Consider the following 20208-nt stretch of genomic DNA (forward strand, 5'->3'; position numbering starts at 1 on the left):
AACTTTCCTTAACTTTCCCATTCTGATGGTACTATAGCTGTCTCTCCCATAGGCAAAGCAACTCCCTTTGGTTCCCATTTCTCACATAACTCCACCTTGAGAGACTCTCACACTCATTCACCCCTTGATGCCTCTCCCCATAATCTCTTTCAGGACTGTCTCAAAAGTGCTTCTCTCTCTGAACACAAAGAAGGCATCCATCCCTGTAAACTGAAAGTGTGTGCCTCTGAACTTGCACCTGTGCTTGCTCATCCTCCGCACAACCCTATCTATAGCCCACGCCTCACAACCATTTAACATTGGTGGAATCACTATTCCTTCAAACATACCCCTATTTGCTCTCCGATAACGTTCTCAATTTCCACACATTCTTCAATGCTCCCAGAACCTTGGCTCCCTCCCCCACCCTATGACTCACTTCAGCTTCCATGGTTCCATCCACTGATAAATCCAATCCCAGATATCTAAAACACTTCACTTCCTCCAGTTTTTCTCCATTCAATCTTACCTCTCAATTAACTTGTCCCTCAACCCTACTGAACCTAATAACCTTGCTCGTATTCACATTTACTCTCAGCTTTCTACTTTCACACACTTTACCAAACTCAGTCACCAACTTCTGCAGTTTCTCACACAAATCCGCCACCAGCACTGCATCATCAGCGAACAACAACTGACTCACTTCCCAAGCCCTCTCATCCCCAGTAGACTGCATACTTGCCCCTCTCTCCAAAACTCTTGCATTCCCCGTCCATAAACAAATTAAACAACCATGGAGACATCACACACCCCTGCCGCAAACCTACATTCACTGAGAACTAATCACTTTCCTCTCTTCCTACTTGTACACATGCCTTGCATCCTTGACAAAAACTTTTCACTGCTTCTAGTAACTTGCCTCCCACACCACATACTCTTAATACCTTCCACAAAGCATCTCTATCAACTCTACTATATACCTTCTCCAGATCCATAAATGCTACATACAAATCCATTTGCTTTTCTAAGTATTTCTCACATACATTCTTCACAGCAAACACCTGATCCACACATCCTCTACCACTTCTGAAACCACACTGCTCTTCCCCAATCTGATGCTCTGTACATGCCTTCACCCTCTCAATCAATACCCTCTCATATAATTTCCCAGGAATACTCGACAAACTTATACCTCTGTAATTTGAGCACTCACCTTTATCCCCTTTGCCTTTATACAATGGCACTATGCATGCATTCCGCCAATCCTCAGGCACCTCACCATGAGTCATATATATACATCAAATTTCCTTACCAACCAGTCAACAACACAGTCACCCCCAACTGACTAGGGACAACAATATTACACATTGAGATATCATACGAAAAATCTGGATTTGATGCAATGGAGGCATTTTGCTAATAATGATGATGTGAATAAGGAATATAGTCTCACAAAACAAAAATATTTAGGTGCAAAAGACAATATACCAAGTGCTCTCTCACATGGAAGATGACATTTTACAACGTACTAGACATAGAACAAGGATGCAAGAGTAAACACAGAGCAGCTAATCCACCTCATGGAAATGAAAATGGCATTAATAATAACACACAAATTGATATAAATATACATACAAATATAAAATCTGTAAATAAGCTGTCTCAATATCTACTTGGGGTGGTCCTTCCTCAACCTATTAGATAAAGTGGAACCAAAAACCTTCCATCTCACTAATTTTCTAAGCATCACCTCACTCCAATCATTCCCCTTTGTCTAACATGATGTTGGTGCCCACTCCCCATTCCATAGGTTTTGTTTTGACTACTGCTCTTGGAAACTGTTTACATGCGTCCCCACCACCAAGACAAGGATACATGACTCGGTTTCTGAGAGGAGACCATCCACACCATGACAGACCATAATACCTCCTACCCTCAAACAGTGAAGCAGATGAAATTTTATTCACTGTCTCCAATTCCTCTGACCTTTCTATCCTTAAAAATCAGGTCTAAAACACCTAATGAACTCTGATTAATTTCTCCATCCTTTTTCTCCTGCTATTTTCCTTTAACCCATGATGACCATGACTGGGGAATGTTTTGCCCATGCCATGCCAAACCTAAAAAGAAAAGAAAAGAAAATAGCAGCTACTTCCAACTGTTGCATAAAGGGAAGGCATTGCAAATTAATACTGAACCAGGAATCCCACAATAAAACTATAAAATACCAAGACCAATATCAAATGATGAAGAAATGAAAATTTTGTTCCTCTAAATGTCGACATTAACTTACAGCAAAATTGGTCGGATTTGCAGCATAAGTAACATACACATCAAAGTATGCTCCTACAGAGGGAATTTCTTGGGGAACAAGAGCAGCTGGCTTTTGTTTTACACAGAGATCTAATGGTGATTCTGGTCTGGAGCTACTTGAGAGGCGAGGTGATGCAGGAGTAGACTCGTACTGGCTGTTCATGGAAGACGGGCCTGAGTTACCTATGCAATAAAAAATCAGACTATTAATAACCTAATACATACCCATAAAAAGACTCATACACTGAGAACTAAATCTTTTCACTGACATCCACATCACCTGGTGATCTGAAATGCTTCATCTTGATCATGGTAGAATAAAGCTGGAAAGAATACAAGATAACAAATTCATCTATGCTCCTTAGTGAGCAACAAAACCTAGACGGGAAATGAGAGCCTACCCACTCATGTTATTCATATCTGTTGATTCCAGAGCATTTCACAGGTAAGATATTCAAACTCAAGAGTAAATAACACAGATTAAGGAAATAAAAATAGAAAATATTCATTCTTTTATCAATGAATCTGTTCCCAGTTCCATGACATGAATCAGGTACCTATACCCCTCGAATCATCTAGAAACAGCCAGTGTATCTAACACCTGAGCATCTACACTTATATGGAGCTTACTTTTTCACTTTTAAGTGTACGTGCTAAGAGAAATCAATACCTACATTCACATCACTCTCCACACACAAACTTCTCCCACTGCATTTGCTCCCACATCAGTCCACTGACATCCTTATCTGAAACATCCAACCCTAATTGATTCTCTTACAGCATTCATCTTCTCCACATTCTACCTCTCCTTGCACCCTTAACTGCACGAAGATACTTCTTTAATATCCTATCATCTGTTATATGTTAAACATGATTCTTTCACAATACATACCCTTTGCTCTTTATCTTTCCTCCTCATTTTATTTTTAGGTTTCACAACCATACATCAAGTTGGTTCAATTATTCCATCATACAAGCATCTTGCACAGTAAACTTACTTCAATTTCTTATACACAACTTTTGTGCATCATCAGTTTTTTCTCCAATGCAAAAGTATTCTCAACTTCAGCTTTACGTCTACCAATGTTACTGATCGACAGTCACTGTATAACATCAGTGTAAATACAGATGACTTGATATTTGTGAATGAGTTCAGGTATCTGACAGTGAAGATTGGTAATGGGTGTCTTGGCAAAGATGAATCTGAGAACACAGTCTTGCAAGAAAAAAGGTTTGGAGGTACATTGAAAGCTTTGGTGAATGATCAAACTTTGCATGACAATGAACTAGATCCAACTCTGATGACAATATGCAGTCTTAGTTTCTTTTCTAAGAAAGGTAAAATATTGTCATTATAGATGGTTAACTCACAAAATTTCAATCAGAAGAATTACTAGGCTAAAGGCAGTAACATAAAATACTGTAAACAATAAGGGAAAATCACAGGAGCGGTATGGATGAAAGCTTGTTAACGCATGGTTATATTAGATGCATGACAAAGGAAAGCGAAGAAGATACATGGAAATATCTGTCAAGGTACAAGAAACAGGGACAGATTACAGACAAGATGGACTAGTGCATTAGACGAAAACATTTTAGGTAAGAGGACTTTCAGATGAGAATGCCAGCTGAATTATTCATAACTGAGTGCAATGGTGTCAGAAAAGTAATAGTAGGTAGTAGTTGGTAGGCAGCCAATGACCAGAGAGGTATATTACCAATACTATTCATGCAGGTATCAGGAGGAATAATGTACCAGCACTTCAGCAATTGTCATGCTGTACTCCTATAACATTTAAATGTCTTTTATTTCTCCCTTACCCAAAAGTGGACTACTGACACTCTGTCCACACACACAATCTTTCCTTGTCACACATAACTTCTAACCTTCACTCAATCTTCATTCAGTCATGATCCCAACAGCTCACTCATTTTGGGCTTTCCCTCAGTTAATCAGTGACCACTACCACGATAATACCAATAAACTGCTCACTTCTAGTCTGTTAGAGCTAACAATTCAAAAAAGGAAGGAAAATCAAGAGATAGGAACAGAACCACGAAAAAAAGTTTTCACAATGTGGTAAGATGTGGAGTACTGGCAGGAGGAGGTATCATTATAGTCAGTCATGGTGTGGGTGGTCTTCTTACAGAAACTGAGGGAGCCACCACCCCCTCCAGCTGGCCCTTCGATGCATAAATACAGGCAGCTCAACAAAGCTAACTGGAATAACTTACGAACTTCTTTTCTGGGTTTTCTTGGGTAAATTACAGTTTCTTATGTGGTGATGCTTCTGTCTTCACCAAAGACATGGCAGAGGTTATTCTTGCAGGAATGGGAGCATTTATCCCCTCTTCCTCTAAGACAACTTCATCCAACCCAAGGTTCAACCATTCCTGTTCTGAGACCATTTAGGCAAGTGATCAAGAATATCGGGCTTGAAAAACTCTCCTTCCTCTGGCTCCCATTCAGCTATTATCACAGCCAGTTATCACTGCAAGCATGTTATCCATGAGGTGAAGTGTTCATGCATCCAAAGTAAGTGACAACCTCTCTTCATCATCCACTGATAGGTCTTTCTGGTCTCTAGCTAAGGGCATCTCTAACAACTTCTGTCATTCTAACTTTTCATCACTTTCCCATTCTGATGGTACCATAGCTGTCTCTCCCATAAACAAATCAACTATCTGGTTCCCGTTTCTCCTCTAACTCCATCTTTTATCACTCTAACATTCCTTCAGCCCCTGATGCTCCACTTACTAATCCTATACTTTTTCCATAATCTCTTTTCGAAGTGTCCGAAACTTGCTTCTTTCTCTGGACACAAGCAAGGATAATGTGTCTGATGGCATCCATCCCCATGTACTGAAAGAGCGTACCTCTGATCTTACAACTGTGCATGCTAATCTGTTTCTGTTTAAAAACCAAAACATTTCCCTCTCCTTGGAAGCATACATTGATACATCCCATCCCTAAGAAGGGTGACCATTCTGGCCCCTCTAACTATTGTCCTATTGCTTTGACATCTACCATTTCAAAAAAGTCTTTGAATCCTCCCTCAACTTCCATATCTTTAAACAACTCAAAAATCACAGTCTTCTCTCAGATCACCAGTATGGCTTCCATACGGCAATATCTACCAGTGATATTCTTTCTTATCTTACTAAAGTCTGATCATCACCCCTGAGATTTTGGGGAGTCACAAGTAGTTGCCCTTGACATATCTAAGGCTTCTTACAGGGTGTGGCATTGAGGTCTCATCTCTAAGTTCCCCTCTTTCCGCTTCCCTCCCTCACTTTGCTCCTTCACATCTAGCTTCCTCTCTGACCGAGCTATCTCTGTGGTTGTTGATGGATCAGCCTCCCCCTTTCCTCCATCAACAGCAGTGTCCCTCAAGGTTCTGTCCTGTTCCCTACACTTTTTCTCCTTTATTTCACTGATTTCCTCTCCTCCAGCAATAATCCAATGCACTCATGTGCTGACGACTCATCACTACATTCATCCACAACCTTCAATTCTGCTCACTCTTCTCTCAATCTGCATCTTGTCTTCATACAGCTTCCTCAATAAACTCAAGACTTTGACAGGATGTCTCAATGAGGTAGACAATATCTTGTTAAGTTTAATGCCTCCAAGACACATTTTCTAACCATCTATTGAAAACTCCTCAAGATTCTCCTTTGATAGTTCTGTAATTCCACCTCCTCACTCAATGAACATGCTTGGTATTACTGTAACATCCACTCTTTCTTGGAAACCCCACATTACAGGAATAGCTAAGTCTGCCTCTAAGAAACTGGGTGTCCTGATTAGATGTCGAAACCTCTTCTCTTTTGAACAGTTGCTCTGCATCCTTACTTGACAGAGTTGAGTTGAAAGCAGCCTGCCTTATAAACAGTCCCAAGCTAACTTATAAACTTGACCCCCTTGCCTCACACTGCAGTGTTGGTTCACTTTCCCTCTTCTATAAGTAATACTTTAGTTTTTATTTCCAAGAGCTGCCTGCTTGTGTGCCCCCACCACTAGCTACAGCACGCAATACACGGCAAGCTACTGCATCACATAATTATTGTGTGGCCATAAGCAACTCAAGATTAGGTTGTTTTAATACATGCTTCTTTCCCTACAAGTTGAAGCTTTGGAAGTTTACCTTCTCAAGTCTTTCCCAATTATTATGACCTGACACATTTCAAAATCCAGGTTTTTCACTTCCTCAATAATTCAAAAATACTTTCCCTTGTCTTTTCTTTTTCCATTTCATAATTCTCTATATTCTAATTAGGGACCGGCCTTGATGTGGACTTTTGTCCATGACTGGAGCCATAAAAAAAAGGAGCGAGTCATGTGACCCTATTTCAGTGGTGGGGACACATGTAAAGAGTTTCTAAGAACAATAGTCAAAGTGAACGAATTCTACTGATAAAAAAAGGAAATAACAAACTCTGAATCCAGGTGCAGTCTTCTCTTCATGGAAAATTTACATTCCTGATGACATTCTTCCCAAAACAATTCGGTCTTACAACGTTAAAATTCTGCTTAGGAGAGTAACCTACTTCCTTGATAATGTTGTCTTGAGGGTTCCTGGAAACTTGTTGGCAATAACATTGGCAAAAGCATCCTCACCAGTCATCCTGATGTAGCAATTGTAGCGTTTCCTAAAATTCATGAACCAACTAGGACTTCCTTCTTAGGCTGCTAAGTCATCGTATATAATCCGGGCCTTTGCTTGTCCTATAAGTATGCCGATGAGAACATCTTCATGAGTTTGGAGTTCAATCCATTCTCTTAATAATCAAACTTTGGGAATATAAAGTCTCAGATGCAATAATTAAAGCTCCATTTTTGGCACTCTCCTAGATCTTCTCTAACAATACTACAATTAGTCCACAAAGTACACCAAGTCCAAGAGCATGCTTTACATCAGCTGTTCCTTAACCTCTCCCAAAATGTTTGAGCACCTCCAACTCAACCTCAGTGGTGATGGTATTATGCTTCTTAGTACAATTGGTACTAGGAGAATATAAGAGACGATTTGGTGGCAGGACGCAAGTGGTTAAACATATGTAATATTCAGTTTACTGCAAGGGCTAAACGTGTAATATTTAGTAAAATGCAGCACACAATAATGTACAACTCCATGACTATACACTGTATTCATGCCATACATGCACAAGCTTCTGACATGGTGCTGGTAACACCATACCACTGTGATGCATGCACAACAATGATCGCGATATTTCACACACCCTTGCCGCAGACCAGCCTTCACTTGAAATCATTCACTCGACATGCTGTCAATGGACTGAACCAGGGCATGTGAAGCGTCTGGGGTAAACCATGGAAAGTTTTGTGGGACCTGGATGTGGAAAGGGAGCTGTGATTTCGGTGCATTATACATGACAGCTAGAGACTGAGAGTGAATAAATGTGGTCTTTGTTGTCTTTTCCTAGCGCTACCTCGCACACATGTGGGGGGAGGGGGCTGTCATTTCATGTGTGGTGGGGTGGCGACGGGAATGAATAAGGGCAGACAGTATGAATTATGCACACTTGTATATATGTATATGTCTGTGTGTGTATATATATGTATGCATTAAGATGTATAGGTATGTATATGTGCATGAGTGGTCGTGTATGTGTATGGGTTGGGCCATTCTTTCGTCTGTTTCCTTGCACTACCTCGCTAACGCGGGAGACAGCGACAAAGTATAACAAAATATCAAAATAATCAATAAAGGGGTGACTAAGCTGTTAATTGATTGGTAAGGTTATTCAATAGATGTACAGATCCAGGTGAAGTGCCTGAGGATTGGCAGAAAGCATGTATAGTGCCACTGTATAAAGGCAAAGGGGATAAATGTGAGCATTCAAACTGTAGAGGTGTAAATGTGTTCATTATACCTGTTACATTGCATGGGAGGGTATTGACAGAGAGGATAAAAGCATGAACAATGCAGCAGATTGGGAAAGAGCGGTATGGTTTCAGAAGTGGTAGAGGATGTGTGGATCTATTGTTTGCTTTGAAGAATGTGTGATATATATATATATATAGAGAAACAAATGGATTCACATGTGGCATCTATGGATCTGAAGAAGGTATGTCTATAGGGTTGAGAGAGATGCTTCGTGGAAGGTCTTAAGAATATTTGGTGAGAGAGGTAAGCTACTAGAAGCAGTGAGAAGTTTTTATCAAGGGTCTAAGGCATGTGTATGAGTAGGAAGAGAGAGAGCGAATGGTTCCTAGTGAAGGTCAGTCTGCTGTGAGGATGTGTGATGTCACCATGGTTGTTTAATTTGTTTATGAATGGAGTGGTGAGGGAGGGAAATGCAAGAGTCTTGGAGAAAGGGGCGAGTATGCAGTCTGTTAAGGATGAAAGGGCCTGCGAAGCGAGTCAGTTGTTTTTTGCAAAAGATAAAGCACTGGTGGCTGATTCGAGTCAGAAACTACAAGAGTTGGTGACTAAGTTTGGAAGTGTGTGTGAAAGGAGAAAGCTGAGAGTAAGTGTGAATAAAAGCAAGGTTATTAGGTTCAGCAGGGTTGAGAGACAAATTAGTTGGGATGTGCTGTTTCCTGTGGGGCAGGATGATGACAGGAATGGATGAAGGAGAGCAAGCATGAATTTGTACAAGTGTATATATGTATGTGTGTGTGTGTGTGTGTGTGTGTGTGTGTGTGTGTGTGTGTGTGTGTGTGTGTGTGTGCATGTATGTATGTATGTATGTTTACACATGTGTATGTACATATATGTGCATATATGCATTTATATTCTATGTGAGTGGATGGCTTTCTTCATCTGTTTCCTGGTACTGCCTTACTAATGCGGGAAACAGCGTTCAAGTATGTATATAAAAAAAAAAAAAAATAATGAAGTAAACATAACAATGCGTAAAGATGTTCATGAGGCAAGATATATCAATGATCATGCAATTTTTTGGGTCCACAAGAAAACTGAAGAACTCCAGTGCTGCTTCTTAGCCTTTGGTGCCTCACCCTTAACAGGCCACTGGCAGGGGGAAAGTCAAGTGCAGTGTTTGCAGAAGCTTTTACCTAATGTTCCTAAAGACAACTTCTATCTAATGCTCTTACCTACTACTCCTACCTAATGCTCTATTACCTAAAGATCTAGACTAAATGTTCCTACCTATTACTTCTAACTACTACTCCTACCATTTCACCAAAAAGCAGGGCTAGCACAAAGTGCTCACTGCAGGAAAATCTAGAGTTACGAAGAATGAGCTGCATGAGTTAAGTGCTGGCAAGTTTTATATATGACAAGGAAAGATTGCATTTTTGTGGACAGAATGCCAGTAGTACATACGTTAGTGAGGCAGAAAAAAAAGACAGCTATCTGTGTCATAGTGTGCAACTAGACAACCTTAGTACTAAAGTACTAAGCAGATGTCACTAACCCTGTACTGCTGGTAATATACCTCCCAGGTTGTTAGCTGCCAACCAACTATACCTACAAACTGATTATATCTAACAAATTTGGAGTATGCAATGTCATGCTCGAACATGTGAAAAACAAAGTACCATGGCTACTTGATGACTGGCTGGCGGAGGAAGACTGCCGTGATCTCGTGCGTGTGGGTGATAAAACAATCTTCTCCACACTGTTGTTGTTTCTGTCACCATCATTACTATTAAAGAGGGAAAAATACAAGCAAAATAAGTTTTTAAAATTATGAAATTTTACTTTGTATAAAAGGCTACTACAGCTGCAAAAACCTCTGCTTAGCAAAATCTGTCATTTCCATCTGAACTATGTAATGTACACATGATATTTGATGTAAATGACATCCCACTATAATCTGAGAATTGAACCCCAGACCATCTTTGTGGCAGCCAGGAAGCTCAATGTAGTAGTTCATCATGGCCTGGGTGGGGTAAGGCTACCTGGCTACCACACAGATGGTACAGGGTTCGACTCTTGGGGTATAATGGTTAATAGTTCAAGTGATTCTGTAACAAGGTTAACATTATTTGAAAATGAAAATAAGGATACAAAATTGTTCATAAAAGTGAACAACTTTCAATTCAGCCTGTGAAATTACAATGAAGCTAAGCCAAGGATAAGCAAGTGTGCAGAAAATTACCAGCAAGAGTTGCATTATGCTAAACACAATCCATTTTTCTCCATAACCCATATGATAAGATCATAAGAAAAGCCCAGATCAACTCCACTCAGATTTCCATAAAAGTCAAATATGCATTTCATCATTCCTTAAGTATGCTAAATTGTGACTTTGCAGGTCATTCATACTAAACTAAAGAAAAATCTTCATAGCTTAAACTGTTTTCAGATTCACAAGTACACATAATAGCATCATGCATCAGTAAATCACCCTGAGAGAGAGACATCCAATAACTATCCTTGCAGTCATCCTAATGATGCAGTCAAAGACTAGCCTTTTCTACTCGTCGCCCTAATTTCAAGGCACTTAGTGGCTTGTTTTGTATCTTTGTGAATAAATCAATATCCCCTCCACCCTCACTCAGCAGACCAGATCAACACAAAAGGCAACACAAATTTTTTTTAAGTATTCCTTCATTTCATAAAGGATACTTTAGTCTTTCTTTTTAGTTAGTGATGAACACAGGAGCAAACACAGCTGTTTACAGGTTAAAAATCAACTGGAGGTCTGACAGTAAGTGGGAGTGAAGGGTGGGTAAGCAGTTGCTTTTGGATAATATCTATCAGTTTTTCAAGATTCTTGCATATCAGTATGGTTGGTTTGTGGCTAAATTTTAGCAGCACTTTAGGAGCAAGCTTGTGTGTACTTTGGGGGAAGATATGTTGTTACTTGGGGGTTGAAAGTACTTCATGTGTGCATGCTGGGATGGTATGGGAGATGTAAAATCTCTCTGTAAAATCTCTCTATCATTCACGTGAATTGGGTGCTGTTGGTTCAGTGGTTCACTGTGTTAAGGAAAGTGTGCCAGTCTGCTGTTTCCTTGCTGGTGATACGACTGGTGAAGATGTATTTTCCAGTTTGGTTGTGTTCCATGGTTTCTGATGATGGTGAATGAATTGAGTATGTTTCTTTGCTTTAAGATATCTGAACCCTGTGGGGAGAAGTTTGCATTATACAGCATTTTATATCTTAATGGTATGTGCTTCCTGCTGGTTTAGTTGACTGTAACTGAAACACAAAATAACATGGTTTAGGGAAGTAAAATCATCTACAACAGAGTAGGGGAGCTTGGATTCCATGTACTCTATAAATACCAGCCAATCTGCATTTTTTTTTGTGTGTGTGTGCACGTATGTGTGTGTGTGTGTGTGTGTGTGTGTGTGTGTGTGTGTGTGTGTGTCAGCTGATTGGTTAGGTCAGGTATGTGGTCTGTTTGTGCAAAGCCTGTGTGCAAAAAATGTCTGGCAGGGGTGGATACCCGAAATGATGGGCTGGGATTTTGGTTGGCTGGACGCATATGTTAAGGATGTTGAAAGAATACAGTTGGCTCATCAGCAGTTCACCTTGGGAATCTTGGGCGCGATTACCAACAAAAATGCTGAGTGCCAAAATCTCCAGATATGTGCATGAGCTGGTCAGCTTCTGCAGTTTGGGAGTGTACCTAGAACGGCAGGTGATGTGCTGAAAAATTTCCATGGATAATACTTCAAGAGGGGTGGCACTATTTGTAATTTGATTAAGTGCCAAGTGATGCCACTGAATGGAAAGTTGTACAAGTGCTATGAGTCCACCCTGTCTTTGTTGTCTGTCTTGTTTTAGATTTATTTAGCATAGTATAAAAGAGAAGGATGTCTCTTTAATTTTTTTATGGATGGGGTTGTTAGGGATATGAATGCAAGAGTTTTGGAGAGGGGCAAGTATGCAGTCTGTTGGGGACGAAAGGGCTTGGGAAGTGAGACAGTTGTTGCTTGCTGTTGATACAGCACTGGTGGCTGATTCAGGTGAGAAACTGCAGAGGCTGGTGACAGTTTGGTAAAGTATGTGAAAGAAGAAAGCTGAGAGTAAATGTGAATAAGAGCAGGGTTATTAGGTTCAGATGGGTTGAGGGACAAGTAAATTGGGAGGGAAGTTTGAATGGAGAAAAACAGAGGGAAGTGAAGTGTTTTAGATATCTGGAAGTGGATTTGGCAGAGTTTTATCCCTGGGGATGGGGGAGAAAGAATACTTCCCACGTATTCCCTGCGTGTCGTAGAAGGCGACTAAAAGGGGAGGGAGCAGGGGGCTGGAAATCCTCCCCTCTCGTCTCTAATTTTCCAAAAGAAGGAACAGAGATGGGGACCAAGTGAGGATTTCCCACAAAGGCTCAGTCATCTGTTGTTCGTAACGCTACCTTGCTAATGCGGGAGATGGCGAATAGTATGAAAAAAAAAATCTGTGTATATACATGCATACGTTGAGTTGTACAGGTATGTGTATATGTGCATGTGTGGATGTGTATGTATATACATGTGTATGTGGGTGGGTTGGGCCATTCTTTTGTCCGTTTCCTTGCGCTACCTTGCTAACGCGGGAGACAGCGACAAAGTATAAGAGTAATAATAATAATAATAGTAATAATAGTAATAATAGTAATAATAATAATAAGAATATCTTTAGATATCTTTCCCTGGGGATAGGGGAGAAAGAATACTTCCCACGTATTCCCTGCGTGTCGTAGAAGGCGACTAAAAGGGGAGGGAGCGGGGGGCTGGAAATCCTCCCCTCTCATTTTTTTTTTTAATTTTCCAAAAGAGGGAACAGAGAATTGCGCCAGGTGAGGGTATTCCCTCAAAGGCCCAGTCCTCTGTTCTTAACGCTACCTCGCTAATGCGGGAAATGGCGAATAGTTTGAAAGAAAAGAAAATAATAAGAATATATGGTGTGGGAGGCAAGTCGTTAGAAACAGTGAAAAGTTTTTATCGAGGATGTAAGGCATGTGTACATGTAGGAAGAGAGGAAAGTGATTGGTTCTCAGTGAATGTAGGTTTGCGGCAGGGGTGTGTGATGTCTCCATGGTTGTTTAATTTGTTTATGGATGGGGTTGTTAGGGAGGTGAATGCTAGAGTTTTGGAAAGAGGGGCAAGTATGAAGTCTGTTGTGGATGAGAGAGCTTGGGAAGTGAGTCAGTTGTTGTTCGCGGATGATACAGGGCTGGTGGCTGATTCATGTGAGAAACTGCAGAAGCTGGTGACGGAGTTTGGTAAAGTGTGTGAAAGAAGAAAGTTAAGAGTAAATGTGAATAAGAGCAAGGTTATTAGGTACAGTAGGGTTGAGGGTCAAGTCAATTGCAAGGTAAGTTTGAATGGAGAAAAACTGGAGGAAGTAAAGTGTTTTAGATATCTGGGAGTGGATCTGGCAGCGGATGGAACCATGGAAGCGGAAGTGAATCATAGGGTGGGGGAGGGGGCAAAAATCCTGGGAGCCTTGAAGAATGTGTGGAAGTTGAGAACATTATCTCGGAAAGCAAAAATGGGTATGTTTGAAGGAATAGTGCTTCCAACAATGCTGTATGGTTGCGAGGCATGGGCTATGGATAGAGTTGTGCGCAGGAGGGTGGATGTGCTGGAAATGAGATGTTTGAGGACAATGTGTGTTGTGAGAGTGGTTTGATCGAGTAAGTAATGTAAGGGTAAGAGAGATTTGTGGAAATAAAAAGAGCGTGGTTGAGAGAGCAGAAGAGGGTATTTTGAAATGGTTTGGGCACATGGAGAGAATGAGTGAGGAAAGATTGACCAAGAGGATATATGTGTTGGAGGTGGAGGGAACGAGGAGAAGTGGGAGACCAAATTGGAGGTGGAAAGATGGAGTGAAAAAGATTTTGAGTGATCCGGGCCTGAACATGCAGGAGGGTGAAAGGCGGGCAAGGAATAGAGTGAATTGGATCGATGTGGTATACCGGGGTTGATGTGCTGTCAGTGGATTGAATCAGGGCATGTGAAGCGTCTGGGGTAAACCATGGAAAGTTGTGTGGGGCCTGGATGTGGAAAGGGAGCTGTGGTTTTGGGCATTATTGCATGACAGCTAGAGACTGAGTGTGAACGAATGGGGCCTTTGTTGTCTTTTTCTAGCGCTACCTCGCACACATGAGGGGGAGGGGGATGGTATTCCATGTGTGGTGAGGTGGCAATGGGAATGAATAAAGGCAGACAGTGTGAATTGTGTGCATGGGTATATATGTATGTGTCTGTGTGTGTATATATATGTGTACATTGAGATGTATAGGTATGTATATTTGCGTGCGTGGACGTGTATGTATATACATGTGTATGGGGGTGGGTTGGGCCATTTCTTTCGTCTGTTTCCTTGCGCTACCTCGCAAACGCAGGAGACAGCGACAAAGCAAAATAAATAATATATAAATAACAATAATAATAATAATGATGATAGCTAAGAAATGAGCAGGGTTGATTTAAAAAGGTACTTGATGATATGGCTTAGATATTTACAGTAACATGGACTTTGAAATGGAGTCCAATAGGTAGGAATTGGGAAACTTTGGTGAGAGGGTCTTTGAAATTTGCAATGAACGAGTAAGGACATGGATACTTCTAGCCTCAAATACATGGGGCATTAGGTCTCCCTGTTCTCCTTGTGCCCTCCACTTCTGATATGTATATCCTCTTTGTCAATCTTTCCTCACTCATTCTCTCCATATGTCCAAACCAGCACACCCTCTTCAGATCTCTCAACCACACTCTTTTTATTGCCACACATATTACCACACATCTCTCTCATCCTTTCATTTCTTATTTGATCAAACACCTCACGCCACAGATTGCCCTCAGACAATTCATTCCAGTGCATCCTTCGTCCTCCACACTGCCTTATCAAGAGCCTACGCCTCAAATCCATATATTTGATTATATGTATTATTATTACTATATTTTGCTTTGTTGCTGTCTCCCGCGTTAGCGCAACGAAAGACAAAAGAATGGCCCAACCCACCCACATACATATGTATATACATACACGTCCACACACGCAAATATACATACCTATACATCTCAACGTATACATATATATACACTCACAGACATATACATATATAAACATGTACATAATTCATAGTCTGCCTTTATTCATTCCCATCGCCACCCCGCCTCATATGAAATGACAACCCCCTTCCCCCGCACGTGCACAAGGTAGCACTAGGAAAAGACAACAATGGCCCCATTCGTTCACACTCAGTCTCTAGCTGTCATGTAATAATGCACCGAAACCACAGCTCCCTTTCCACATCCAGGCCCCACAGAACTTTCCATGGTTTACCCCAGATGCTTCACATGCCCTGGTTCAATCCATTGACAGCACGTCGACCCCGGTATATCACATCGTTCCAATTCACTCTATTCCTTGCACACCTATCACCCTCCTGCATGTTCAGGCCCCGATCACTCAAAATCTTTTGCACTCCATCTTTCCACCTCCAATTTGATCTCCCACTTCTCGTTCCCTCAACCACTGACACATATATCCTCTTTGTCAATCTTTCCTCACTCATTTTCTCCATATGACCAAACCATTTCAAAACACCCTCTTCTGCTCTCTCGACCACACTCTTTTCATTACCACACACCTCTCTTACCCTACTATTACTTACTCGATCAAACCACTTCACACCACAAATTGTCCTCAAACATCTCATTTCCAGCACATCCAACCTCCTCCGCACAACTCTATCTATAGCCCACGCCTCGCAACCATATAACATTGTTGGAATCACTATTCCTTCAAACATACCCATTTTTGCTTTCCCAGATAACGTTCTCGGCTTCCACACATTTTTCAACGCTCCCAGAACTTTCGCCCCCTCCCCCACCCTATGACTCACTTCCGCTTCCATGGTTTTATCCGCTGCCAAATCCACTCCAAGATATCCAAAACACTTCACTTCCTCCAGTTTTTCTCCATTCAAACTTACCTCCCAATTGACTTGTCCCTCAACCCTACTGTATCTAATAACCTTGCTCTTATTCACATTTACTCTCAGCGTTCTTCTTTCACACACTTTACCAAACTCAGTCACAAGCTTCTGCAGTTTCTCACATGAATCAGCCACCAGTGCCGTATCATCAGCGAACAACAACTGACTCACTTCCCAAGCTCTCTCATCCACAACAGACTGCATACTTGCCCCTCTTTCCAAAACTCTTGCATTCACCTACCTAACAACCCCATCCATAAACAAATTAAACAACCATGGAGACATCACGCACCCCTACCGCAAACCAATATTCACTGAAAACCAATCACTTTCCTCTCTTCCTACACGTACACATGCCTTACATCCTCGATAAAAACTTTTCGCTGCTTCTAACAACTTGCCTCCCACACCATATATTCTTAATACCTTCCACACAGCATCTCTATCAATTCTGTCATATGCCTTCTCCAGATCCATAAATGCTACATACAAATCCATTTGCTTTTCCAAGTATTTCTCACATACATTCTTCAAAGCCAACACCTGATCCACACATCCTCTACCACTTCTGAAACCACACTGCTCTTCCCCAATCTGATGCTCTGTACATGCCTTCACCCTCTCAATTAATACCCTCCCATATAATTTCCCAGGAATGCTCAACAAACTTATACCTCTGTAATTTGAGCACTCACTTTTATCCCCTTTGCCTTTGTACAATGGCACTATGCAAGCATTCCGCCAATCCTCAGGCACCTCACCATGAGTCATACATACATTAAAAAACCTTAGCTACTTCCCAGTAAAATACTTTCTTTAGGTTTACATAAATACCTGAAGAGAGTGGAGTCCAAACTGAGAGTAGCATTGATGGAAACCAGCTCATTTTGGGGCTGAAGCCTCTTAAACAGTTCAACTGAGGGTGGACCACCATTTATCCCTGCAGCCTGAACCTGAAAAATTATTATTGTTAAGTGATTTTGCTACTGGAGGAAGGGTGTTTGAATGATGCATGTTGAACATTTCTGTCAAAAAACTGGAACCTTGATATGAAAATCCCAATGATTACATTGAAGTATTCATCCCTGCAAAAGATCCCATTTATGTGTGAATCAGTCAATCAAAGGCCTTAAAATATTACATACAGTTCCATAGATCAATCAGGTACAAAATAGTCACTCAAGTCACTCATACACATCAGGTTTCAAAGTAAAACCTGACTCTCAACACAAAAATTAGGACTTCTTTTTCACACTGCACATCAAGTTAATTAAACTTGTGATACCAACCTCCATTTGTATATAGAAAGACAAAATGTTTTCAGTGTACCCAATCCCATATAATTCCACTGATATCTTCATCTGAAGTCTTTTGACCTAATCATATCCATCCATCTCCATAATAGTCATCTTCAGCTTTCAACTATATTACTATAGTTGGGACCAAGTAGCTGCCGGATTAACAGTTTATTTGGGTTATACATAGTGAACATTTCCAAGGATTCTGAAGGTTCAGCATAGAGTCTAGAAATGCAAGGTAATCTTACTAATAAAAAAGAGTCATCTAATTAACAACACTTTCATACTATCATGTTCATCCATTTTGACAAGATATTAAATACTCTAACTCCTTCCTTCATCATGCCAAGTATATTCTAGCTGAGAATTTGCTTATACAGTATGAAATACGGTACTACATTTTAAAAAATTATATTTTTTCAAAATATTTTGTTAATTTACCTATGAGAACAATTTCAAAAAAATGGAAATAAAATATTTAAATAGGTCTTTTGGAGCACTTCAATCAAAAACCATGTCTGGAAAGGGGTCAATAACTATGGTGCTAAGATATAAAGAAATATCATACTGTGGTTTCGAAATAAAATAATAGGTCTTTTGGAGCACTTCAATCAAAAACCATGCCAGGAAAGGGGTTAATAACTATAGTGCTAAGATATAAAGAAATATCATTCTGTGGTTTCGCTGCATTACACATGACAGCTAGAAAATGGATGTAAGCAGATGTGGCCTTTCTTCGTATGTTTCCTGGTGCTACCTCACTGTTGCAGGGGAGGCAATGCTGTTTCCTGTGAGTTGGGTTGGCACCGGGATTGGATAAAGGCAAGCAAGTATGAATACGTTTATGTGTATATATGTGTCATACATGTGTATGTATATATGTATACACATATACATACTCATACTTGCTTGCCTTTATCCAATCCCGGTGCCAACCATATATATATATATATCTTCATACTATTCGCCATTTCCCGCATTAGCAAGGTAGCATATACATACACATGTATGACACATATATACACATATACATATTCATACTTGCTTGCCTTTATCCAATCCTGGTGCCAACCCAACCCACAGGAAACAGCATTGCCTCCCCTGCAACAGTGAGGTAGCACCAGGAAACATACGAAGAAAGGCCACATCTGCTTACATCCATTTTCTAGCTGTCATGTGTAATGCAGCGAAACCACAGAATGATATTTCTTTATATCTTAGCACTATAGTTATTAACCCCTTTCCTGTCATGGTTTTTGATTGAAGTGCTCAAAAAAATCTGGCCTTTTTGTCTATACTCCTGGTGCTACCTCACTGAAGTAGGGTATAACAATGCTGTTTTCCTGTGGGGCGGGGTAGCAACAGGAATGGATGAAAGCAAGCATGAAAATGTACATCCATTCTCTAACTGTCTTGTGTAATGCACCGAAACCACAGCTCCCTATCCATATCCAGGCCCCACAAATCTTTCCATGGTTTACCCTGGACACTTTATATGCACTGGTTCAGTCCCTTGACAGCACATCAACCCCAATATCAAAAAGCATTCCAATTCACTCTACCCCATGTATGCCCTTCACCCTCCAATATGTCCAGGCCCTGATCACTCAATATGTTTTTCACTCCATCCTCCCATATTCAATTTGGTATCCCTGTTCTCCTTGCTCCCTCCACCTCTGACACACATATCACCTTTGACAACCTTTCCTCTCTCATTCTCTCCATATGTCCAAACCATTTCAGCACACCTCTTCTCTTTCAACCACAATCTTTATTACTACACACCTCTCTCACCCTTACACTACTTACTGGATCAAACTACCTCAGACTACATATTGTCATCAAACGTTTCATTTGCAACGCATCCACCCTCCTCCTCACAGCCATATCTATGGCCCATGCCTCACATCCATATAATACTATTGGGACTATTATTCCTTCAAACATACCCATTTTTGCCCTCCCAGATAACATTCTCTTTTTCCACATATTCTTCAGTGCTCCCAGAACCTTTGCCTCCTCCCCACCCTATGACTCACTTACACTTCGGTGGTTCCACTGGCTGCCATATCCATTTCCATAAATCTTAAACATTTCACTTCCTCAAATTTTTCTCCACTCAAGCTCACACCCAAACTAACACATCCCACAATCATGCTAAACCTAATAATCTTATTTTTATTCACAATCACTCGCAACTTTCTCCTTTCATACACTCTCCCAACCCCAGACATCAACTTCTACAGTTTCTCACCCAAATATGTACATGTGCATATATGTATATGTTTAAATGTTTATATGTATATGCATGTATATGTAGGTGTATGGGCATTCATGTATATATGTATATATATATATATATATATATATATATATATATATATATATATATATATATATATACATATATATATATATATATATATATGGATTTCTATGTAGCATTTATGGATCTGGAGAAGGCATATGATAGAGTTGATAGAGATGCTCTGTGGAAGGTATTAAGAATATATGGTGTGGGAGGCAAGTTGTTAGAAGCAGTGAAAAGTTTTTATCGAGGATGTAAGACATGTGTACGTGTAGGAAGAGAGGAAAGTGATTGGTTCTCAGTGAATGTAGGTTTGCGGCAGGGGTGTGTGATGTCTCCATGGTTGTTTAATTTGTTTATGGATGGGGTTGTTAGGGAGGTGAATGCAAGAGTTTTGGAAAGAGGGGCAAGTATTAAGTCTGTTGGAGATGAGA

General features: G+C 40.5%; 1 protein-coding gene across 7 annotated transcripts in view; it reads right to left on the reverse strand.

Moving 5' to 3' along the window:
* LOC139749847 (tudor domain-containing protein 7-like) overlaps window positions 1-20208 on the reverse strand; it is a 406719-nt gene that overhangs the window by 156571 nt on the left and 229940 nt on the right. For all 7 annotated transcript variants that reach the window (XM_071664170.1, XM_071664167.1, XM_071664165.1 and 4 more), the window contains 3 exons: window positions 17003-17121; window positions 9824-9930; window positions 2273-2475 (listed from right to left, as the gene is read on the reverse strand). In XM_071664170.1, coding sequence (XP_071520271.1) covers window positions 2273-2475; window positions 9824-9930; window positions 17003-17121 — 429 coding nt within the window. The remainder of the gene's footprint in view (window positions 1-2272; window positions 2476-9823; window positions 9931-17002; window positions 17122-20208) is intronic.

This window comes from Panulirus ornatus, chromosome 8 (genome assembly GCF_036320965.1).
Source record: "Panulirus ornatus isolate Po-2019 chromosome 8, ASM3632096v1, whole genome shotgun sequence".
Taxonomy (NCBI): Eukaryota; Metazoa; Arthropoda; class Malacostraca; order Decapoda; family Palinuridae; genus Panulirus; species Panulirus ornatus.